Source organism: Pipistrellus kuhlii, unplaced genomic scaffold, assembly GCF_014108245.1.
Source record: "Pipistrellus kuhlii isolate mPipKuh1 unplaced genomic scaffold, mPipKuh1.p scaffold_m20_p_20, whole genome shotgun sequence".
NCBI lineage: Eukaryota > Metazoa > Chordata > Mammalia > Chiroptera > Vespertilionidae > Pipistrellus > Pipistrellus kuhlii.
In genome coordinates, this window is record NW_023425516.1 from 14,852,499 (window position 1) to 14,877,792 (window position 25,294).

Sequence of the window (25,294 nt, forward strand, 5' to 3'; positions counted from 1 at the left end):
GTCAGCCACTTGGTGGGGAGGAATTTGAGAGATTAATTGAAAGGTTAAGGGGTACCCTTGGAACAGGTGTTAAACTCCCCCCCCCCCCCCCCAATCTCTGTCACTTTTGCCATCTAACTGCCTGGCACTGCCTGTGATGCAGACAGCATTCCATTGTGCTGGTTCCAAGTTCATGAATTCCTACTGTCTTTATGAGATTGGGTTATAGCTACACTATCTGAAACGTGCATCCAAGAATCTGGGCGCGTCTGTGCCAGGATTTTGTGTTGACCTGACGGGATTGTTTGAAAGGGGCTACTCTGCTGGGACCGGTTTGGCTCAGTGAATAGAGCGTCGGCCTGAGGACTGAAAGGTCCCGGGTTTGATTCCGGTCAAGGGCATGTACCTTGGTTGTGGGCACATCCCCAGTAGGGGGTGTGCAAGAAGCAGCTGATCGATGATTCTCTCTCATCGATGTTTCTAACTCTCTATCCCTCTCTCTTCCTCTCTGTAAAATATCAATAAAATATATATATTAAAAAAAAGAAAGAAAGAAAGGGGCTACTCTGATTGTTTGAAAGGCAGTTCTTCGGTGACTCACGTGGTGCCGTCACCTTACTTCCTTACACTACCTCCTAACCTCACATCCTGTCTTCTTCCCTGCAGACTGCAATAAGGTCACTGACCAATGCCTGTCCTTCTTCAAGCGCTGTGGGAATATCTGTCATATTGACCTGAGGTACTGCAAGCAAGTTACCAAGGAAGGCTGTGAGCAGTTCATAGCTGAAATGTCTGTGAGTGTCCAGTTTGGGCAAGTGGAAGAAAAACTCCTGCAAAAACTGAGTTAGTCCAAGGACTAGTGTGTAAATATGGGGTGGGGGGGTGGGGAGGGGCGGGGCCACAGGAGGGTAAAAGACTTGACAGAAACTAGGGTTTTTATTTTCAATTTGGAACTTGGAATAACAGACCACGGAACGATTCCATTTTGCAAGTCTTGCCAAGGCAATGCCGTTCCACCACCCATTTTGGGGATGAGTGAGCCGGATTGGGTTATTATGAAGAGTAACTGCACTGCTTTCTGGACCATTTCTAAGGCGGCCTTTACCGAGAAGACATTCCTGTTGGAGAGGAGGATGAACTTGGGAGAAATTCTCTTACTGAAGCATGAGCTTAGGAATTTTTTTTTTTTTTTTTTTTTTGTGATGGTGTTTTGTTCTGGACACCTCATTCCTTGCAACTCTGGGGGTTTTGGTGTCAACATTAAGTGGACCACACAACACATCTGCCGTCTTGACATATTTTGTTTGGTTTTGTTACATCTTACATTATGAGGAATTATTTTTGTACAAATTGTTTAAAAGTTATTTATGCAAGGTTTGAACGCATATCAGTGTTTTTATTGTTTTATGATTGCCAACTTTCCCTGGACTTCATCAACCCAAATAATCCATCTATACATTTGCCCAGACCTGGCAGAGCAGTCTGAGCCTTCCGGTTTAAAGCATGTTTACCTGGAAGCGAAGAGCCTGCTTTGGGCATTAAGAAGTTACATAAGCATGTTGTGCATATATGTAAAATATAATGGAAGTAAGACACTTTGCCAAGGTTCCCCTGTATAGAATTCACCCTTTTCTCAAAAATTTTAAAATTGAACTTCGACCTTTGCACTCAGGAGGGTTTGCTCCAGCATGAGCTCTTGGATTCTACATAGATCTAATTTATACGGTGAGTCAATAAGTAAATGACCCAACGTAGCCTTTCTTTTCCTCTTCTTTCTCCTTTGAAGTGTGAGCAGAGTTCTCGTTTCAGGTTTATAACATGGCTGTTCCCTAGTTGTAAAGATATGCATTCATAAGTGCCATTGTTGTTTGGTGGTGTTTTCCTAGACCTTCCTGACTCGGTTTTACCTTTGTTGAATTTGTATAAACCATTGTACAAAAAAAAAACAACAAACCCACTCTTGGACTTTGAGGGTTTCTGTTCTAGGAGTGGACTAGACATTTGATTAGAAAGTCTAGGGGCACGAATCTCAACACTAGTATATATTGTTTTGTAGCCAAACAAGCTATAATTTCTTATTCATCTGAGAAATTGCAGTAGTCCCTTGGGAGAGGGGAAGAGAGAGATAGAAACATTAATGATGACAGAGAATCATTGTCTCGTGCATGCCCCCTACTGTGGATCGAGCCCACAACCCAGGCCTGTGCCGTTGGTCGAGACCTCCTGTTTCATTCATGGGTCGATGCTCAACCACAGGCATACCAGCCCACTTTCCCCATCTTTAGAGAGAGATCTTGCTGTCTATGGCTAATAAAGGTAGTGGGAAAGAACTATGCTACACCAATGTCCACTTGGTATTTTTACTGCCAGAGGTGGGGGGGGGGGGGTGGAGTCCCATTTTCTCAACCTCCCATTGGAGGCAACTCGAGGCCACATCCTGTCCTTTAGTAGCCTTGGGCCAGGGTAGCTGGAGACGCTTGGTTATGAGGTAACTTCCCCAGGTGGCAGATGGCAGAAACCAGTGAGAAGTAATTTTAGATCTAACGACAGAGCTTTGCAACCTTGTACTCAAATACAGGAACAACTGCTCTAGTGAATCTGAAAATGGAGAAGATAACCCCACTTCCTGTCCCATAATCAGTAGCAACATAAAGCTTGGGTCTCGTGGGACAAGCCTTTTCTGCTCACGGTAGTTTTCATATTGCCTGCCCCTCCCGTTATGTTTGTCGTGGCAAAATGATTTTAGATCCCATCTAGTTTTGTGCCTTGTTAACATGAATCCATATATTCTTCCTGACTTAGACTGGAGACATCTGAAGCTGTTGCACCCCATAATTTAATTTGGGAGATGCATTTAACAGAAGATTAGTTTAGCCACTCTGTGGTTTATTTATAAAACACGGCTTACCCTTGCAAGCCTGACAGTTCATCATAGAGCTCCCCTACTAGAGGTCAAGTTTTGGTTTTCTTGACAGCCTGAGTACTCCGAACCCCTAGGTAAGTTCCCCTGATGTCCAGTAGAGGCATCCTCTTCCTTGGGAATGGTTTTAAGGAACATGGTGGTTTTCAGGTAAATAGCCCTGTGGTAGAGGCCCCTGATTGTCCTATAACGTTTCTGAGATCGCCCAGGCTTGCTAAGAGGAGGTTCCAGAGCTGGGAATACGTAGCTACCATAGGGACAATCCACAGAGCCAAGACACAGCGTCTCACCAGGCTTGAGGCAGTTGCCATGGTGGTTTTAACAGCTGAGCTCCCTCCCATACACTGAAAAATCCAGCTGAGGTTTTACCCCGACACCCAGCCTCTGTACAGACCTGTCATTTAAAAATGAGCTTATTAGAGAGGGCCAGGCTGAGTTAGATGCAAACATCTGCTCTGAGCCCATATCACATATCTGATGATGTAATGAGAGTAACATAAACCAGAGGTGGTGCTTCCTGTTAGATCTCGGCTAAGCACCTGGGAAAGTGAGGCTCCTTTCCTTCTTCCTCTAGAAAACCTTATGTTTGCAAAGGAAGACACTGTGACTCCTCTAAAGCATCAAGAGCCCCATCCTTTTACATCGTGAGGACAGGGACAAGGAGATGTTGTTGTATTCCGTTTTGGACTTTCAGAATTTTATTCATTTGATTTATTATGTATTCAGAAAATTCACTTTAAGAGGCATGGTATGCCAGCTATAAAATGCAGACTCCAGAGAGAAGTGTTTTGCTTTTTGCCAAACAAGTTAGTAACTTGTAATCCAGTTATTCCAAGTGTCAAGCCTGTTAGGGTAAAATTTTGTTGGCTTCTCACTAAACCAAGGTGACTTTAAAACACTACTTAAAAAGATCCTCCATTAAGTTTTTTATCCTTTTGCTAAAAATAAGCATTTGAAACTTATATAAATCCAAGAGGAAATCATTAAATAAGTTGTTTTAAGCTGAGACTATGTGCAAATAAATCTTACTTTTCTAATTTAACCTTAGACAAACCAGCACCTACTGCTCAGCTTCTAAATGTGCTTGCTATTGAGGGCTGGCCTGGATTTGAAGACTTCCCAGTTTGTGGGGAAGGCTGAATTTCTGGAGTTCACTGTCTCACAATAAGTAAGGCAAGGTAAGTGCTCCGAAAGCTTCAGCAGGTGCCGAGTCTTATGGCTTCTGTAGGAAGGCAATGACCTGCTTATGCTGGTCAGTGTGAACCACAACCGGCACCCACCCTGGGCTCCTACAGAGAAGGGAGCTACCGCCTTAGTGGTTTGGCTCAGTGGATAGAACGTTGGCCTGCGGACCAAAGGATTCTGGTCAAGGGCACATACCTCGGTTGCAGGCTCCTCCCTGGTCTGGGCCTTGGTCAGGACCTGTGCAGGAGGCAACCAATCGATGTTTCTATCTTTCCCTCTCTATTCCCCTCTAACATCAATGGGAAAATGTCCTCAGGTGAGGATTTTTAAAAAGGGGAGCTAGACCAGGTGCGGACACCATTCGCACTGTACCAAGTGAATTAGAAACTAAGGACAATGTAAAGAAAAGCATTTTTGAAAATCTAATTTTATTCCTAAAGTTCAAATTAGCTAGCAGTAGCACTGAAAATACACTTTCACTATACAAAAAACAGTGTAAACCAATTACACATTAGTAAAGAATTTAACACACACTTTTCTCTGGTGAAGAAGCTAGATGCAGCCCTTGCTATAAAAAGCTGTACCTGAACAGAAATGGACATGTTTATTAGTCTCTAAGGCCCTGGCATTTGACTATATAGAAGGATGTCAGTGTTCTCAATGAAATTTAATTTCAGAAATAGCAACAATGTGGAAACTTACATTCATCAAATAGTAGCATTTAAAATAACCATGACTAATAAAGTGAACATTCAGAGGTGCCACTGCTCAGCATGTACCATGTTAGTCAGTTGAGGACAGTGATCTCATCCAAACAGAAGTTTCAAACATCTGAGTAGTTTAAGTTAAAAACAGGAGAATGGAGAAGTAAGAGAAGATAAATGTCTTCAAAGGGAGAGAAGCTGATGCCATAAGCAGTATGACTTCAGCAGTTACTGATCACAGACGTGTGGTGAAGCCAGGCTGAACCTGGGAAACAGCATGTCCACAGGCTGACAGGCGTAGGGCATGGATGGACCAATGTTGCCGTAACTTAGGATGAATCTTTGTTCCCAGTTCGTGAAAATAAATTTTAAAAATAACTTCAACTTTTAACAAGTTTCCAGTCCCTTCTATACACTGAAATGTCTGGGTTCAAGCCTGGGGGCGAACGTCCTGTTGGGGAGAGCGTCTACTTCAGGACTTGAACACGTGCACGGCGCGCACCACGTACTGGCGGCAGATGGGACACTCGCTCATGCGCTTGCCGCACTTGGTGCAGGTGACCATGTGCCCACACTCGAGCAGGACACAGTCGATGACGGCGTCCATGCAGATCCGGCACAGGCTGTCATCCTCCTCTTCCTGCAGCTGCAGCCGCTCGCCATCTGAAAGGCAACAGAGAGCTAGAACTGCCACCCAACAGGCTGAGCAGCCACCTGAGTGACCACAATAGGCACAGCATGATCCTGCAGTAAGAAATAATCCCAACTTATTTTAATTTATATAATTCCAGGTTTTGTGAGAATTGTTTCTGTAAATAAAAATGAGGAAACGTAGGTTGTCCTTAATATGGGCCTTGGAGTTAGAATACCCTTGGAATTTTCAATCCACTTCCAACTTGGGAAATTTGCAGTGTCCGGGACCTCATCTCAGCAGGAAAGAGTGACATTTCCATGGTGAAGTTATGAAGAGCTGTGCATCAAATAGCCTGTAGTTGGATGAAGCCCCAGACTCCAGCCTTGGAAGCATCTCAAAAGCTACCGATGTTTCTGGCCACCTTGGTACTGCTGAACTGTAACTGAAAAGGGTTGTGGCCCTTTGTGGCTCTGTGGCCCAGATTAGGTTTTGAGAAAATCCAGAATCTGAATAAGAAAGGCGCTAAATGAATTCTGAAAGTTCACAGCCTGCCTGCCATGACTGGGATGACTCACTCAGTTGGAGTGCCATGGTATACCAAAGGGCTGTGGGATCAATCCCTGGTCAGGTCATATGGAAGACAATCAATCCATGTTCTTGTTCTCTCCCTCTCTCTCCCCCTCTAAAATTAATAAGCATATCCTTGGGTGACGATTAAAAAAATTTTTTTCAAGTTCACAGCCTGAGATTTGGCCCTATAGTCATAGATGTTGAGGCTTCCATTTTTTCAAGTCACAGAAAGATCAATGAAAATCATGAATATGGTTTGGAGGGACAATTCAAGGTTGAAAAAGCTAATAATCCCTGGATTTAAGAGAAATAAACATTGTCACAGAAATAAATTTGACTTGTAACAGAAACAGCCTAGCTCTTAAAGTGTAAGGAAGGATACCACAGGGGAAATAGGAAAAAAGAAACCTACATGACTTTTGGTTTTCTTCATTCTCTTTGTATAAGCGGTTTACTTTCTCTACCAGCTCCCATTTTTCACAACAGCCAGAATAATTGACAAAATTCCGAGCCAGGATTTCCTTCAGCTGGCGCACACTCATCCCTTCCACATCTTCAAGGCTTGACAGGTCAGACAGAGAGGCTCTCAGTCTCTTCTTGGAGAGGCCAGGCGCCTGAAATTATACAGCAATTTAATACCTCTTTTCCTACCAATTCAGACCTCCCACAGCAAGGAAAATGACATGCTCTCCTCACCCTACAGTCATCACTTCCCAGATTTCTTATCTGTCCTTAAAGTATCCTATATCATAAAAGGCTAATAATATGCAAATTGTCCCCTTGGGAGTTTGACAGCTTGCTATGATGTGTGTTGACACCAGGGGGTGGCGCAGAATGAAGGAAAGCCCCAACCAGCCCTGATCACCAGCCAGCCAAGCCTATTTCGTGCACCGGGCCTCTAGTTATATAAAGTGCTACATTCAAACCTCAATACATATCCTCTGCTAATCAGCAAAATGTACATGGGCCTTTCCCTGCCTACTAGGTTGGCATGTCAGGAGACTGAATTTCATAGGAGCTCTCACCCGTTCCTCCAAGTTGTCTTCTTCCTCGTTGTCATCGTCGTCGTCATCATCATCTTCGTCGTCGTCGTCGTCATCTTCTGTGTTTGCTGATGCTATTTCACTTTGTACCTATATGCATAATGGATCTGGTTATGTCAGAAATCAGACCTTTCCACAGACCTTCCCTAAGAATGCCCCCAACAATGGGCATATTCTATGACTTCTTTGGATCATGAATGCTTCTGCCCCTTCCAAAGAGTTGGGCCCTACATGATTTCATCAACATCTTCACTTCCATAAAATTATCTCAAAAGCCAAATCCTAAATATGTGTGAATTTATAAAACTTAACTAGAACCTCCTGAGGACAGTCCCGTCATTGGACCATAGGCCAAAGACATAAGCACTGAGTCATTATCAAAGGATCTGCCTTAAACTATAGCTGGTTTAAACCTCTAAAATATAGGTAGAAACTAAAACTCTAAGGTCAGTGCAAGTGTCGGGAGGATACTAATTCCAAAGAATGGTTTCTAGCCTTCTTCACTGATGGCTGATACTAGTTTTTAGAAATTCCTCAACAGTCAGTCAGAGGCACTCTTCTCTTTAGGCAAAATAGAAATCCATTTGATTTATATACCTTCTTTCATATCTTTCTCTTTTTCTTAACCATAGCTCTACAAAAGTCAAGGTTAGTTCTATTTCAAACATTCAACTTCACTGGGAGAGTATTCTGCACTGGCACTACTTTGAAATTAACAAATAACCACCTTTGTTCACTAACTCAATGTTTTTCCCCCCATGATCCAAATTATGTAGGACACTTACTGCAGCAAGGCAACTGGGCATTAGGTTAACTTACACTACTGTTTCCATGGTCACTGACAGTCTTGCAAATGTTTATATACGACTTTTCACAGTTATTATTTAACTATATAAGATAGGGAAACTGAGGTAACTAAGGTCAAGAAACTGATGAGTTATTTAGGGGCCTTCAAATAGCTGACTTTGGGGCCACCCAGCACCTAAGCTTGGAAACTCACATCAGGAGGCTTGTAAGTGCAAAGTTCAGCAGTGTGTAGAATCTCTGCTCCCATTAGGAGGCATCAACCTCTAAAGGCCCCACCAAGTGTAGACAAGCCGGGCCCTTAGGGTAATTAACAATCATACCTGTGCCAAGGCTCCAGATCCTAAGGTCTGGTCTCTACCCATTAGTTCTTCCTGAAATGAAGACATGGTAGCAGAGGGGGCTGTGTAGCTTGAAAAATATGAATGTGTAAAAAAACTGGAATTCTGGGATCTTGAGGAATTCAGACTGCTGGTGTCCAGGTTGTCCTCAGAGCCCAGCCCATGGTGGCACAGCACTAAATCTACCAAGTCTTCTTTCTCTCGACAGGTATCAATGGGTATGTTTCTAAGAATGAGATACTGCCGCAGATCCTTCACTTTCAGTCGCATTAACTGAGGGCGCTGAAAGGCTGTCTCTTGTAATAAGTGACAGGTGGAACATCTACGAAGATTTTCTTGTAAAACTGAGCAAACGGAGCAAAAATCCTTCTTGCAGTCACAGCATACGTGCTGAGGAAACAGATAGAAAAGAAGTATTTAATGATAGCCAGCTATGACCACTTGTGAAAGTACTAGTTTTTTTTTTGTTTTTTTTTTTGCCTCCTTTTAACATTTAATTATAATTCTTATGAAGTGTTCTGTGGCACCAGACTATTCCCACAGGTGTTTTAATATTCCAAAAGCCGTGAAAATAAAGGACAGTCACTGCCAAGGCAGTTTGGATTCACAGAAGTTCAAATACAGTCCTTAAAAAACAACATACAGTCTTGTGTTAATGAATTAAAACCTTTCCACCCCTTGGGGCAAACATGCAATTAGCAGAGCAGAGCTGTCTGGAACCACACGGAGCAGAAAGCACAACCACAAACTTTTTTTATGGGAACAATTTCCATTTAAAGGGAAGCAGGGGAGGAGGGTGCGCATAACACAAGGAAAGAAAAAAGCAACTGATCTCACAAGATCAATCCAAGCAAACAGAGGACCCCACTAATGCAATAATCTAAGGGTGTCGAACTCAATCAGAGAAGGGGCCAAAATCTAAAATCCAGCCTAAATCGCGGGCCGAATGGTTTACTGAACAGTCATAAACTGTCATTGTGATGGAAACGCAGCAGAGTGCAGTGATGACAGCGCGGTGCGGGCCACATTGCAAGGCCTGGCGGGACGGATTTGGCCCGCGGGCCTTGTGTTTGACACATGTGCAATAATCTTTACCCTACACAGCCTTAATCACAGTCAAAGCCATTCCACTAGCAAAACTTAAAGTAGACACTAAGATGTGATTATTTTCACTTGCTGCATTGTTCTCACAAGCTAATACCTTGTTCCTTAAGTATTTTAAAGGACTGAATTGAAAATAAAAGATTGTGAGAACCATTGTATGATGGTTTTCAGAAAGAACAATTTCAACCCAAGTGTTTTATATGGAGCAGTAGTTACCTTAATACATTTATTTCTTCACTTGAGTTAATATGGTTAGGGATATATGTTTTGAAACTTGAGGTCAGAGTATATCAGTAAATTATCTCTGAACAAAAGTGTAGCCTAATTAAATCTCTTGCTTCAGAACATAAGCATCGTTAGGAAGAATCAAGGTGTATAAACAGGTCAAAGTTCATGAGAAAGTATGCCTGAGCAACATGACAAGTAACAATGTCTAGTCAGAAAACTTGAACAGTCATTTAGTCCCTCCAACTGAGTACTTTCCTAAATGGGAAATGATTAATAAGACTAACTTTTGGTATTTTTATAAAAAGAAATAAATACTCATTAGTATTCAGAATTACATATAATCAATAATTTTGATGTCTTTTGTATATAACATATTATCTAACTCACCTTCTTTCTGAAGACTGAAAATGCAAGTCCACAGGCTTTACAAACTATATTAGGTGCTTCAGTAGGCGCTGGTGGAAAAGTAGTGGAAAAATCAGAATTTGGCGTAAATCTGAATGGACCGGTGCTTCTGGTGAATCCTGCCTGCTGGCCCCTGACAGCTCCGGTTCCCATGACTTCATTCAGCAGTCCACAGCATGAAGCCCACATAGATGTGGCACCCGCCTGGAAAGGAATATAAGAAGGAACCAGATTAAAGCTAAGTGGAACCTGGGCTCTCTGAGATCCTCATGGAATGCCATTCTGGAGAGGTATATTTACCCTAAATAACTTTGAGATTATTCTTTAAATTTTTTAATTTTTATTGATTTCAAAGAGGAAGAAAGAAACATCAATGGTGAGCAGAGAATCACCAATCGGCTTCCTCATGCACACCCACTACTTCGGGATTGAGCCCGAAATCTGAGCAAGTGCCCTTGAGCAGAATCGAACCGGGACCCTTCAGTTTACAGGCCAACGCTCTATCCATTGAGCAAAACCAGCTAGAGCTGAGATTATTCTTTAAAGTGTCAAAATTTTAAGCTATTTGGAAAGATAACTTTCTGGTATTTGCAAATAATATTTCCCATTGGGGATACTCATAAAAACTACCCATTTTTTTCTATGTGCTGAGGCAGATTTTCCCAGCCATCATTTAGCAGAAAGAATATAAATTCAAATACTTAATTTCATTAAACTTCCGTTCTCATTTGTAGCTGGGCATAATAAACCATGGCGTAAATTTTTTGATTAAAAAAATGACTGGGAAAACATAAAAATGCCAACTGAATAAAGCTCTTTTAAGTTTTTAATGTATCTTTGTATAATTTATTTTCTTGAGTTTTTCTCTACCTCCCAAAATCTTGAAAAATAATATATTAATTGGACATTAAGGAAAATATTTTTAAAAGCAGTTATTCTACTTTTTGTTGTTGTTAATCCTCACCTGAGAATAATTTTTTCAATTGTTTTTAGTGAGAATGAAAGGGGAGAAGGAGGGGGAGAAACATCCATGTGAGAGAGACACATCCATTGGTTGCCTACCCCATGCACCCCTGACCAGGGCCTGGGATTGATCCTGCAATCCAGGTACATGTCTTTGATTGAGAATCAAACCAAAGACCCTTCAGTACGAGTGCCAACACTAACCACTGAGCAAAACCAGTGAGGGGTATTCTATCTTTCAAACTGAAAATACTAAACACTAAATGTATGGGCTATCTGCCACCCCACTAAATGGCCTGAAAGTAATGTACTACCTTTTATGTCTTTTTTCTTTCACCTCTTCCTTTTCTGTGAACCACAAACTGCTATCACTATACCTACCTAGTAATCTGTCTTTTTTACTGCAGACTCAGAAACCCAATAACCAAGCTTGTTAGAAATATATATACCGCGCGCGCGCGCGCGCGTGCGTGTGTGTGTGTGTGTGTGTGTGTGTATTTTTTTTTTCTTTCTTCTTCAGTGAGAGCTCAAGGTATTTTCCCAGGCTTAAAGTAGAAAAGCTATGATGTTTGGAACCAATGTGTTTGTCCCTTGACCTAATTCTAAAGCATATCGTAGACTCTGGATAAGTGATAGGTAACAGAAGTCCACTTAAGTAAGATCTTATGTGTTAAATACCAGCACATGACCTGGCATAGTTCATTTATTTATCTAACTTGTTCAAACATTTACTGTTTGTCTAACAAGTTCTTTAAAAACTTAAAAAAAAAAAAACAATTTTAAAAGACTATTTGAGATGCTATAGAGGGATCATACTATTCTTGCTACTACCCAGAAGTAATCTATAATAATAAAAGCATAATACATACACAAATCAACTGACCGACCAAACAATCATCCAGACAACCTTCCAGATGACATTCCGAACAGAGGCAGCGGGGGCTGCATGGGACCCCACAGCTGGGGCTGCAAAGGCATACCCGTACACTAATTTCATGCATCGGGCCTCTAGTATGTTATATTAAATATAGGGAAAGGAGAAGGTAAAGTAGTAAGAAACCACAATACAAGATTCAAACAATCTTAAGTATCAGGGTCACTGACTTAAGTATTTTATAGCTTCACACCCTGTAATTCTCAAGAAACAGTGATGCCTTTAAAAGTCTGGTTAAATTATAGTTAATAGTTCATACCTTTAAATATATACTTTAGCGTCATGGTTTGCTTAAATATAAGAGGATGATAAATCCAGATTTACTAACAGTTCATTTATTAAAGTATTTTTTAAAATTGATTTTGGAGAGAGGGAGAGAAAAGAGAAAAATCCATGTGAGAGAGAAATATCACCGAGTTTGTTGCTCTGCCTCAAATTCAAGGGTCACCATCCACCTTTTAGTTGCTTAAAAACAAAACAAACAATAACTATTATCCTTCCATGAATGAAGCCAAAGTCTGGATCTCTGAAAACTAAAACTATGATCTGGGCTTATGTAACTAGAAATTCTAAAACCTATTTGGGACCAGGGTTGAGAGCAAGACTGACTAAACTACATGAATCCAAGAGGTTAGGAAGAACAATAATCTGTAAAGCTGGCAACATTTCCTCCCTTGATCAAGAATGTATAATAGTTTGAAACAAGATAGAGAAAAACCAGGTACATATTGCTATGCTTGGCACAAAACTTCTAGCTCAAGGAATTTAGCTATGTTTGCAGTTTACTTTCTAGTCATCAACAGCTACTGGAAACAAATGGCTTTCTTTGATAATCCCTTTTCTACACAACCCTTTCAGCCAAAGTTGTTCCTGAATAGATTATCCTAGGGACCATGGCCTTGCTTATATCAATTAAGAACCAGGTATCATATTAAAAATCTAACATGGGCCTAGTAAGATACCTAGATCTCATGTTATTCTGATATTCAATGCCAGTTTTGGTGTGTGTTTTTTCCCCTAAAGCCATTGTTCCAAGATTTATTTTTAAATATAGTTTTATTGCTTTCAGAGAGGAAGGGAGAGGGAGAAATATCAATGATGAGTCACTGATCTGCTGCCTCCTGCACACCCACCAGGGACCTCGCCTGCAACCCAGGCATGTGCCCTTGACCTGAATCAAACCTAGGACTTTTCAGTCCACAGGCCGACGCACTATCCACTGAGCCAAACCAGTTAGGGCTGCTCCAAGATTTTTGAGGGCCAATAACACACCCTTTTTTTCACTCCTATTTTGGAACTAATCCTATATAATAAAAACCTAATATGCTAAGTTTCCAGTTGGCCATTCAACCAATCAAGTGTAATATGCTAATGAAATGCTAAGGCTGCTCAACCACTAACTATGACATGCACTGACCACCAGGAGGCAGACACTCCCACCAGTAGGTTAGCTTGCTGCTGGGACTGAGCGAGATGGGCCAGACATGCCCTGGAGCCCTCTCCCAGTCCCTCCCTGGCTGGCCAACCTCCCACGTCCCTCTCCAGCCCGGATCATGCAACCATGGGTCCCTCAGCCTGGCCTGCGCCCTCTCACAATCCAGGACCCCTGGAGTATGTCGAATGAGAACAGGCTTTGGCCTGATGGCGGAACTGGTCGATATGATATGCAGCACTGACCATCAGGAAGTAGACACTCAATGCAGGAGCTGCCCACTGGTGTTCAGTGCACTTCCACAGGTGGAGCAGTGCTCAGTCAGAAGCCAGGCTCATGGCTGACAAGCACAGTGGCAGTGGTGGGAGCCTCTCCCTCCTCTGCAGCAGTGCTAGGGACACTCCCTGAGGGCTCCTGGACTTCGAGAGGGTGCAGGCCAGGCTGAGGGGCCCCTGAGTGCACAAATTTTGTGCGCCCGGCCTCTAGTTAAAAAATAAGACAAATTTAAATGTTTGCTTACTTACTAACTAGAAGCCCGACACACGAATTTGTGCCAGGGACTTGGTCCTCGCAGCTGTGGTGGCTTGCCTCTGCCCTCACAGTCTGTTTTGTCTGGAAGGTTGTTCCAGAAGGATATTTGGAAGGTCATTTAGCTGTCCAGTCTAATTAGCATATTATGCTTTTATTATTATAGAATACCAATTGGAGAACATGACTTTAGCTCTGCAGCCAATTGGTTTTGATAATAGAACACCCCAGCTGACTAATAGCAGCTTACCATCTAGTTGACCATACTCCCATCCCCTCATAGGAAGACAGATCAGACAAGTCCCAGAAAGGACTGAGCTAAAGCATGTGTAGTTAGTTCATTTGCTAAAACTCACCAACCTAAAAACTGCTTTTTTCCCTCTGGTAGTAGAAAGGCTGGAAGTGTTCCTCCTTTATTGTTCCTTAAGAATGAATTAGAAATTTCCTCCCCTCAGTAGGAGTATAAAGGAGGGAAGTGGTGCATGAGAGGGGAATTGACAAGATTCCAGGACTGTGATACTTTTTCCACAATAACAGACTACCGATTTTATAAGCACTCTCCTATTTCTCAGTCAGATTCACACAATATACGCTCATTCTGAATCATCATTTCAGTCAACAAAGCAAGAGCAGCAGCCTATCCTTCTTTCTGACAAGTGTCAGTTTTCAAATGGCCTCAACGTTCAGCTGTCTTCGATTGTGTGTATAACCTAATAGGCTTTTAGAATCCCTCTGGTGGGGAAATACTTCCAAAATTTAAAGAATTAACGAAAAGTTTATTACAAAATTTGAAACCTAGACTACATTAGTATATGATGCCTCTTAAAAATTCCACCAAATGTAATAGTAGCCAGGCAAACTAAAATAAAGAGTAAGAAGGGTTGCCCTGATTTCAGGGATCAATTTTACAATGAATTACAGAAGAATGGTTAGAGTGTGGTCCCAATATGCTAGGGTTGTGGGTTCTTTCCCTGGTCAGAGCACATATGAGAATCAACCAATGAATGCATGATTAAGCGGAGCAACGAGTTGATGTTTTCTCTCACTCTCTTAAAAAAAATTAAAGATAAAAATAAAAAAGGTTTCCTACACCCACCTAAGTATGTGTCCATCATTTTACTTTTTATCCAATCCCAGGGATTTCCCTGCTTTGCCTTCTCCCGCCTCTCTAGTCTATCACCTATGGATTTCATGTAAGCCACCTAGGTCCCTTTCCTTTTATTACAATGTATAAATACAGATGTAACCTGAGCATTATCTCAGTTCATTGAGGTTCTGCTAAGTCCAAACTTTGGCTCAAATAAACTCACAAAAATTCAGAAAATAAAATAAAATAAATAAAAATAAAAATAAAAATGGAAAGCTATGGCGGTTTCCATGAAGATAAAATGATAGCCAAATACAGAGAGTCAATGGGTTTGAAAACAGCAGAAAACTAAATAATTATGTGGTAGGCAGTTAGATAGATAAGATCAGAGCAAAGACGATGAGCCAAAGCCAAATATAAGTCAGGGGGAGAGGAAGGGGGATAAGCCCTGGGGCCTAACTATGTGCAAAACTGGAAAAAAACAAGGACCTCACTGCCCCAGGGTAACCTTTCTTAATCACTAGGTTTGGACCCCTGACCTTTCATATCATTGGTCATGCGGCCTGCATCGTCCCCTGACCTTTCCTCCCTTGGCATGTCCATAGTCACGCAGTAGACCCTTCTGGAAGAGGAACAAGGAGACAAAGAGTGGCCTCTAATACAGGCCCTTGCACAACCACTCCCTTACACACTAACCCGCATTAACCCTAACCCATAGGGATAACAACCAGGCCTCAGTTGTTTTAGCTCCAGGCTCAGAAAAGCTGCAAAACCTGACAAGCGATGCCAGGGCTAACATCAGGACCAGCTGCATTGAAGACCATGACTCTGAGAGGATAAACCTGGAAAGTTGATGAATATTCTATTGGGACCTCCTCTAAGATCCATGCCTCTAGAGAAGAGACTTCCTTCCCTCTTTCTATAGAACACATCCCCCTTTCTCTACGCCCTTTTTCCTGGGCACACTTTCCTTTCCAATACCCTTTTTGCCCCTTTAACTTATTTCTTGAGCCCATTTCTTCTACAGGTCACTTCTACTTGTGACTTTGTAAATAAACTTCCTTAACCCAAACTCAAGTACTGAGGTTGCTGAACCAAGGTCTAGTCTGATTCCACCGTTATAACACCTAATTCCATTTTGCAAAAATTATATAGTCTAAATCATTTGCTTTTGATTAAACTAGGTAAGCAGCAGTAATCATAATGCCACCTCCTAAGAGCTGTTTGCCACAACTCTAAATTAAATATGATAATACTTTACAGATATTTTAAGAATAACTCTACAAGTTTCGAATTAAGAACATTTTCTTGGATGTTGTAAGCAACAAAGGCCAGGCAGGGATTCAGTGTTTCCACCAGTGAAAGTTTCCTCAGAGAATTCAACCACTGTAGATTTTGTTTTAAACTCCAAATAACCTTCAATTTGCTAAAAATTCAATTCCCTGTGTTTAAACTATATGCAAAGATATTTCAAATCTTGAAACCAGTAAATATAAAACAATGTTTTGCAGTTTCAATTTCAGCTGGGTTAAACTTTCCAATAGAACTAGAGCAAAGCAGAAGAAACAGCTGAGATAAGCAAAAATACTGATCCTATTTAGAACCACTTGAGAAAAATATGCTCCTTAAAATGTGAAAGGATTTTTTGAAACTGCTGCTTCAACTGAAAAACAATATACAAGGAACTCTACTACATTTTTGACCAAATATCAGACCATATACAACCAAGGAGGAAAATTTACCTACATCCTAAATTATTTCTTCATACCATTTGGACATTAAGAGGTTGCAAAAACAGATATTAATCTTAAAATTTTAATATTTTTAGGTAAGACATTTGGTCACATCAATAGAGTTTTACAATAATATGTGCTGGAGATCATACCTTCCTCATGTTTGGGTTTTGTTTTCTTTTTCTAAAACAGTGTACTTGATCCTTAGCACCACTCCCCCACCTTTCAAAGAAAAAAAGGAAAGAAAATTATAGTCAATATATTACTTTCTCCTTGATATCTCATTTTGAGCATGGAAGAATTAACGTGATTAATATCATTAAGGAAAGCTGAGGTCTATATAAATCTAGAAAATCATGAAGGAGGATTAAATCAAATTAACATAAGACACTGATTTTGTTTTAAATCCCTTATGAGTTAATTATTGATACATGCTACTCTAAGGTTAAATAGTTACTTGAGTCTTGAGAGGTAAAACCTATTTCAAAACAAACAAATTAAAGGAAGAAAGTAAATACACATTCCACACATACACTAAAACCAGTTGCTCCTGGGTTTGAGTGAAGATGTACTTTATCTGATTGCTTTGCTTTCAAAATAATTTTAATTCCACTGCAAGTACTTGCTTAAATGAACGTTCAAATGTTAGATTTCCATGACATCAGGAATCTCTGACCCTGCCCAGAAATCCCTACAATTAAACAATTTCAATATAAAACAAAATTAAATAAATAGCTCAAATCCTAAATTTTGTGAATCGTTTTCACGAAAACATAAATGAAATGCCGGATCTTCATAATGTCATCTTGTTCAAATTGAAGTCCATTTAGATCCAGTTCATGAAATATATTTTTTCATCTTCAACCGCCACCAAACTTTGTTTCTAAAATTTCAACTCAGGCCGGGACCGGTTTGGCTCAGTGGATAGAGCGTCGGCTTGGGGACTGAAGGGTCCCGGGTTCGATTCCGGTCAAGGGCGTGTGCCTTGGTTGCGGGCATATCCCCAGTGGGGGGTGTGCAAGAGGCAGCTAATCGATGACTCTCTCATCGATGTTTCTAGCTCTCTATCTCTCTCCCTTCCTCTCTGTACAAAATCAATAAAATATATTTAAAATAAAATAAAATAAAATAAAATTTCAACTCAGAAAGCTTTATCTTCCACTTAAATTTTAAAAAATCATTTCTGTTTTTAAAGTACTTGATTTAAAAATTCAACACTGGACTGTCCCTAATTCTACATCTAGTTCCTTGATGGACCACAAATTTAATACTTATAAAAATACTAATGTTCTTTGAGGCATTCTATCCATAGATCCCCGTTTTTGGAAGATGATGGTTTTCATAAAAGCAAGCTAGTTTTAGACATTTTAATAAGTATTCTGAGTTGAAATATTGTATAACTAAAGCTGGAACTTAAAAATAAGCTCCTAAAATGGCCTCATACTTTTAACACAGTTCAAAAGTTACCTATTGCAAAATTCCTCCTTGCTTCCTGCAGCCAGAAATCCCCTTTCTTGCTCTTGAGGGTTTCACTTTCTTTTTCATTCTCATAATGTAGATACTTGCAAATGTCCCTTCCCTTTTGGATCGGCAAACTTCTAAAGGGTGGGATTGTGTTTAATTCAACTTCTACTAGCAATATCTCCTTCTTGACACATAGGAAATGTTTGATAAAATATATGTTGAATTTCTCCGGCTACTGGACACTCCCTTATCAGTCTTCCACAGTAAATCTATGAGACTTTGTGTAGGTCCAGTTCTAAACCAGCTGCTCATTCTGTTAGCTTTCTTACCGCATCAAGCACCTCTCTTCATGGAGATGAATGAAATCGGCTTATGTCTCAAAGGGGTATCATCACCACCTTATGACTCATCCCACTTGGTTTGAGTTCGGGCAAATGAATCAATACCTGAATTGACTACCGTACACGGAGGGAGCTCTTGACAATTCTCAGCTCCCCAAAAAGTAGGCCAGAACCTGCCCCCTTTCCCTTCAACTTCTCACTCAGGGATGCTCCCACGCTCTCACACCCACCTTGAAGAACTCAAGCTGTCAAATTACTTGCTGCGTACCTACTGGCGATGCAGACACATCCAGTTTGCTAGCGCTTTTAGATCTCGGCCCCCAATGTTAAACCTACGGGGGAAGGAGAAAAAAAAAAATCCTTCGGGGTGGGATCCCGGGCCCGAGACATTTCTAACCTAGGAGCCTGGTCCCAGCCTCACGGCTCCCCGCATCACTCCTTTCCTCTTCATCCTGCAGTTTTGGTCCTGCGACAGTCCCGTGGTGTTCCCGACAGTTGGGTTAGTTCAAGGACTCGGGGCGGGCAAGGGCACGCTGTGGGCACAGCCGCGAGGGCTGAGGCGGCGAACACGAGTGGGTCTGTCTCAGGCCCCCGAGGGCACGGAGCGGGCCCGGCGCAGAACGAAGCCCTGAGGCGTGAGCGCAGGGGGCACCCGGCCCCTCCCCGCTCCGCGGGCTTCCTGACCGGAGGCGCCGAGGGAGTTGGGGAGGTTGGGGAACCCAGGATTATCTGTCGTGGATCGGTCATGGGACCCAGATGCCGGGCGGCCAGGTTCGCCCCTCAGCGGAGGTCTCTGGAGAGGTGCCGCCGAGGAGAAAAGAAAGCAATTCGGACGCTCTGGCCGGATAGGAGAGACGGGGAAGGACTGCCCGGCTCCACCGGTCCCTCACCTTCATGGCTGAGACCGCCGCGTCTCGGTCGGCTCCCGCCGCAAACTCAGCACCATCACAGCTCCTCGAAGAGACGTGCTCCTTTCCCTTCTGGACCGCGATTACGGCGCCTCCGGAGGCGGCCGAGCGTCCGGACGTAAGAGGCGTGGTTACGGCCGCCGCGCGCCCCCCGGGAAAAGCGCCGAGCGGCGGCCAAGTTGACCAATCCAAAGCCGATACTCCGGGGGCCGGTCACCAGAGCCAATCAAGTAGCGGGAAGGGGGCGGGGCCTCTGGCGGCATCTGGGTGGGCGGAAGAGAGCTCCATCCGGGTTTGAGCCGCGAAGGGCGGATCTGGGCGTGGCCGAAGGCTTTCTCTCGGCGGTTTTCCATCCCCTGAGGAACCGGTGCGGCTGGGATTTGGCTGTGGGTCAAGTTCCCCAGGGCGGGAAGAGGCGGGATACATTTGAAAACGCCGGTAGGTTTGCAGGCCTTTGTTCTAGCCGTCAGAGCCGGGGCCTCAGATTTCCTCTCGAGACTTTGGAGCCCCTCACACTGAGGTAATGACCTCGGGTCTCCTCAGCAGAGGGTCTGGGGAGCGGCGGCAGCTGTGCACGCAAAGCCGCCGTTTTAAAACGGCTTTGTTGGAAACACTTCAATGAACGGTTCTCAAATCCCAGCTGCTCTTTTTAGAGCGATGTTCAAAACGACCAAATTCTAGCACAATGAGAGAATTCAGGTGAGCCCTTGGAGTTGTTTGTTTTAAACAAGTGAGTAAATTATTCAGCTTGACTGGATGACACTCAGTTTGGTTTCACTACACTCGTCCCTCTTCCCTCCAACTCAAAAAATATTTTAAATAAGAGACATGAAGATGCCGAGTCACTTGTCTTACGGACCTACTAGTAAGACTGTTGTATTCCTTTGTACTAGGCTTGCTTATTTATATTAAAACACGAATCCATGCCAGTTCTGTAGGCTGAAATGATACTTAATTTTTAGCTTGCTTTTCTTGCTTCATGCATTGATTTATCCAATAGAGTCCTGGATTTTTCCTCTTTGCAAACATTCGAAGAAAGCCTTTCTTCACCATGTAAGAGTAGTCGCTGAGCTTCACTGGAAGAGAGTATTAGTTCTAATGATCTACAGGCACAAAGAAACTCAATAAAAACTTGCTAATGGACCAAAGCCATATTTCTCATTAGAAAGGAAGCTGGCAGGTCTAGCCCAAGAGTTAATGAGTAACTGCATGAAAAGAAGCTCAACATCATTAGCCATCAGGGAAAATGCAAGTCAAAACCGCAATGATATACCACTCCATACCAATTAGGATGGCAAAAATAAAAAAGATAAGTGTTGTGGATGTGGAGAAACTGGAACCTTAATACATTGCTGATGGGACTGTAATATGGGGCAGCTGCTTTGGAAAACAGTCTGGCAGTTCCTCACAATGTTAAGCACGGAGTAATCATATGACCCAGCAATTCCATGCGAAGGTATAAACTCAAGAGAAATGAAAACTAATATCCACAAAAAAATAAAATCCTTGTACATGAATGTGCAGTATAGTTATAGTAGCCCCAAAGTGGAAACAACCCCAATGTCCATTATTTAATGAATGGATAAATAAAATGTGGTCGCCGAAACCGGTTTGGCTCAGTGGTAGAGCGTCGGTCTGCGGACTGAAAGGTCCCGGGTTCGATTCGTACATTGGTTGCGGGCACATCCCCAGTAGGGGATGTGCAGGAGGCAGCTGGTCGATGTTTCTCTCTCATCGACGTTTCTAGCTATCTCTCTCCCTTCCTCTCTGTAAAAAATCAATAAAATATATATTTTTAAAAATGTGGTCTAGCCATACAATGGAATATTATTTAGCCAAAATAAGAATGAAGTACTGGCCCTGGCCCAGTAAAGTTGGTTAGAGCCTTGATCGGCAACTGTGGCTCTTTCGCCCTTTAAGTATGGCTCTTCCACAAAATACCACGGCATAGGGCGAGTCTATTTTGAAGAATTGGCGTTAAAAGAAGTTTAAAAATTTTGGCTCTCAAAAAAAATTTCAATCGTTGTACTGTTGATATTTGGTTGTTAGTGTTGTTTCCCATATGTCAAGGTTGCGAGTTGGATCTCTGGTCAGGCAAATACAAGAAGCATCTGTTATTGTAGACAGAGGGAGTACCTGGGAGTCTCTCCCATTGGCCAAGAAGGTGGCAGGTAGAGGTGCTCCCTAGAGTCAAACTGGACCCTCCATCCAGAGGATATTAATCCGGAGGTCTCAGGGAGGATCTCAGTAGAACATTCATCAGCTTTCCAGGTGTGTCCTTTCAGGGTCGTTATCTCTACTGGTTAGTCGGCGCCAGGGCAGAGGGCATGACTCAATGTAGCTGGTCCTAATGTGAGCCATGACGTTGCTTGTCTGGTTTTGCAGCTTTTCTGGGCCTGGAGTTGAAACATATCTGAGGCCTAGATGTACTGGATGCGGGTCAGAACCTCATTGTCCTAGGAACTTAATGCTTAAGGGCTTTTTTCAGCCTCTTTGTTTTGTTCCTCTTCTAAAGGAATCTAACCCTCATGACTAGAAACAGGCCACCATGGAGGAAAGGTCAGGGGAGGGTCCGAATACTTTGACCAGTGATATGCTGGTATGACCGGTGATATGCTAGGGGAGGACAGTTACCCTGGGGGCAAGGTCCCTGTTTTCCCAATTTTGCTTGCTGCTAGGCACACCCTGGTGACCTTCTGTACTTAAGCCCCATCATCCTTGTTCTGCTCATGCCTATCTAACTGCTTACCACAATTCCATAAATGTGAAATGTCCAGAATAGGCAAATCCATAGAGACAAAAAGTAAGATAGCAGTTGCCTAGGGTTGAGGGATTGAGGGAGGGGTGTGGAAATGGAGTGACTACTAATGGGGACAAGGTTTCTTTGGGGAGATGATGAAAATGTTCTAAAATTGATTGTGGCGATGATTACACAACTCTGTAAGTATGTAAAAAATATTTAATTGTATAATTTAAATTATACAATTGTATATGTATGTGAATTGTATATGTATGATATGTGAATTATGTTTTTTTTTTTAAATATATTTTTACTGATTTCAGAGAGAAAGAGCAATAGAAACATCAATGATGAGAGAGAATGATTGATTGGCTGCCTCCTGCAGGATCGCCCCCTAATGTGGATCTAGCCTGCAACCTGGGCATGTGCCCTTAATCGGAATCGAACCCAGGACCCTTTTGTCTGCAGGCCACCGCTCTATCCACTGAGCCAAACCAGCTAGGGCTGAATTATATCTTAATAAAGCTGTGATAATAATCCTATATAATAAAGATGTGATATGTAAATTGACCATCACGTTCTCACAAGATGGCTGCCTATATATAACCAGGCTGGCAGGGGGGTTAGTGAGGGATGACCAAAGGAGCAAATAGAATGCAGTTCACAATCTCTAAATGTTTGAAATTGGAACCCCCTAAAGCTTGAGAGGCATTTTTAAATACGGTATCTAATCTTTATTGATTTCAAAGAGGAAGGGAGAGGGATAGAGAAATAGAAACATCAATGATGAGAGAGTGTCATTGATTGGCTGCCTCCTGCATGTCCCCTACTGGGGATCGAGCCTGAACCCAGGCATGTGCCCTTGACCAGAATCGAACCTGGGGCCAACCACAGGTCAACGCTCTATCTACTGAGCCAGACCGGCTAGGGCTAAACTTTTTATAATAATAACAACACTTTTTTAGGTGTGTACTAGTTGTACCAATTGTGGTTTAGGAAAATGGTTTGTTTTCTAACAGTCATAGCAGTTCAATACTTTGTAATTCAGAATCAAAAAATATTATCAAGACAGGTGGGATAACTTACTGCAATTCAACTACTTTCTTAAGATGTATTGGGGCTGTTCTATGATTTTTTTTTAATCCCTCACAAAATTTTTTTATTGAATTCACAATGTGCTTAAGTCAAATAATTTCAAAGTTCCAAATTCAAGAAGCAGCCATTTAAATTTTTAAATTTATTTATGGATTTAGAGAGAGAGAGAAAAGAAACATCATTCATTGATTGATTCTTATATGTGCCCTGAGCAGGGATTGAACCCCAAACTTTGGCATATCAAGATGATGCTGTAACCAACTGAACCACCCAGCCAAGGCTAAAAAATTTTTTTAAGTTACTAAACAATCTGTTTATTTCAACATGTGTATTCATAGGACAAGAAGGTAGAAAGCTAGCTATTTTTATTCTAGCGATGGTTTTTATTATAGGAGTTACTGATAAATCATGGGAGATCTTACAAACTTTTGCAAAGTTGGTTAGCTTGCTATAATAAGCCATTTTTTATTTTGGAAAATTTCAAGCATACACATATGAAGCAAATAGAATGGTTTAATGAAGTCCCATGTATCCATCACCCAGTTTTAACAACTCTCCACATTCTGTCATTCTTGACTTAAATCCAACTCTCACATGTCTACCCACTCCCCACCCACCCCACATCTGAGTTATTATAAGTTGCATTATTAAATTAGTGCATGACTGGTTGCCTAGCTATGATCCAAATGAAAGTATCTGAGGATTGGATCTGGTTTGCTATGTTGTTTTTATCCTTGGTCACCTTCACAAATGTAACTATTTACCCAAAGTAATCCATCTTCTTTGTGGCCATTGCTTAAGTTTCATGACTTAAAGGAGTAAAGAGATTCTATAACTATCCTAACCTGAGTTTGTAAATGCCAAAGTTGTAAATAGGTGATAAAATCTACCCACTGGTGCCTTGACTGGTGTGGCTTAGTTGGTTGAGCGTCATCTCAGTGCACAGAAAGGTCTCCAGTTCAATTTTCAGGTCAGGGCACATGCCCAGGTTTTAGGTTTCTCTCTCACATCTCTCTCTCTCTCTTCCTCTTCCCTCCCTTCTTCCCTCCCTTCTCTCATCTCTCTCTAAAGTAATTTTTAAAAAAATCTACTCACTGGTAGAGTGAAAAGGCATCTCTTCACTGGAATGCTTAAGCCAGGTCTTATCTGAATCCTGGCTGTCTGATTGACATCTGCTACAGGAAAATCCATTTCAACAATACATACTGCACTTTAGAGAGTAGTTGGAGAACAGATGGTTCCACAGAATCATTTGTTTTGGACTCAGAATCTTTATGGAATTTTTCTGGTTAATTACTTTGCTGACTTGAACATATAACCCATGTTCTGCCTTAAGTTTCTCCATCTGTAAAATAGACATAATGATTATGGACCAACTTTGGTCTTACACTTGGCTGAATGGTTGAAGAACCCTGATACCAAAAGCAAAAATGGATGCATAACTTTAAACTGGTTTCCAGAAAGTAAAGCAAATAATGTAGGGTCCATTTTCTATCTCTCTGAAGTAAGTTGGAGCACTTTACAAGCTGTCCCCTGCCCTCAATGATCCTCTTTAGTAGGCAAAAAGGGGACAAGATTTTCCTTTATGGCTTGGGAAACAGCCACCGGAGTAAGCTCTTTTGCCTTATGAGGCAGTGATGGAAGCTAGAATAGCTGCCAAGTCTCCTATCCCTAGCCCAGTCGTTTAGCTCATCTGTATTACTGTTCTTCCAATAAAGAGGCAGACCTTGCAAAACAAGTTAATTCCTATACATTAGATCTGCATTATTATATAACCTCTTTATGAACATCGTAAACAAGTAAATTATGGGGAAACAATTCACCTCCACCAAAATGTGGAATTAGTACAATTTCCCACTGATATTGATATTACATTTGAAATATATTACATACCTACTATGTGTCAAGCACTGAAAAGAAGTACATGGCCCCTCTCCTCATTTCTTTTATAATGGCCATTTAGCGCTTAAATGGTCATTATAAAAGAAAAACGTCAGAAATAGAGTATTGTTTTCCTGAAGCTGACATATCAAAACCCCACAAACTTGGTGGCTTAAGTGTGCAATCCAGTGTTTTAGTGACTAATACACCCATGTAATCACCACATAAAACAAGATATAAAGCATTTCCATCACCCCAGAAAATTGCCTTA

The 25,294-nt window shown here is 41.8% G+C and overlaps 2 protein-coding genes and 1 long non-coding RNA gene across 16 annotated transcripts in view; 1 reads left to right on the top strand and 2 right to left on the bottom strand.

Moving 5' to 3' along the window:
* The window catches only part of KDM2B (lysine demethylase 2B), a 93,868-nt gene extending 92,512 nt beyond the window's left edge, over positions 1 to 1,356 (top strand). For all 9 annotated transcript variants that reach the window (XM_045585573.1, XM_036448910.2, XM_045585572.1 and 6 more), the window contains one exon: positions 646 to 1,356. In XM_045585573.1, the coding sequence (XP_045441529.1) occupies positions 646 to 827 (182 nt within the window). In that variant the 3' untranslated portion in view covers positions 828 to 1,356. The remainder of the gene's footprint in view (positions 1 to 645) is intronic.
* Positions 901 to 4,308, bottom strand: LOC123652851. Its single transcript, XR_006742374.1, has 2 exons — positions 2,888 to 4,308; positions 901 to 2,082 (listed from the first exon to the last, which is right to left on the bottom strand). It is a non-coding gene; the product is annotated as an uncharacterized LOC123652851 (long non-coding RNA).
* Positions 4,309 to 4,493: 185 nt separating this feature from the next.
* RNF34 (ring finger protein 34) lies at positions 4,494 to 19,441 on the bottom strand. Of its 6 annotated transcripts, none has more exons than XM_045585576.1 (8): positions 19,290 to 19,438; positions 18,668 to 18,731; positions 16,747 to 16,816; positions 9,900 to 10,121; positions 8,163 to 8,570; positions 7,018 to 7,125; positions 6,405 to 6,606; positions 4,494 to 5,451 (listed from the first exon to the last, which is right to left on the bottom strand). In XM_045585576.1, exons 3-8 carry the CDS (start codon positions 16,753 to 16,755, stop codon positions 5,261 to 5,263), a joined length of 1,140 nt encoding a protein of 379 aa, XP_045441532.1. In that variant the 5' UTR covers positions 16,756 to 16,816; positions 18,668 to 18,731; positions 19,290 to 19,438; the 3' UTR covers positions 4,494 to 5,260. The 6 variants fall into 6 exon arrangements, with proteins under 6 accessions (XP_045441532.1, XP_036304813.1, XP_045441533.1 ...); XM_036448920.2 differs by having other exon boundaries at positions 18,630 to 18,731; XM_045585577.1 differs by lacking the exon at positions 18,668 to 18,731 and having other exon boundaries at positions 7,024 to 7,125; positions 19,290 to 19,437.
* Positions 19,442 to 25,294: the final 5,853 nt, after the last annotated feature.

Excerpts from the sequence above, each read along its gene's own strand:
- RNF34 (XM_045585576.1), bottom strand. Across the intron at positions 8,571-9,899 it reads TTTCAGTCTTCAGAAAGAAG|CACGTATGCTGTGACTGCAA; the intron begins GTGAGTTAGATA and ends CTGTTTCCTCAG. Across the intron at positions 7,126-8,162 it reads GATCTGGAGCCTTGGCACAG|GTACAAAGTGAAATAGCATC; the intron begins GTATGATTGTTA and ends TTATGCATATAG.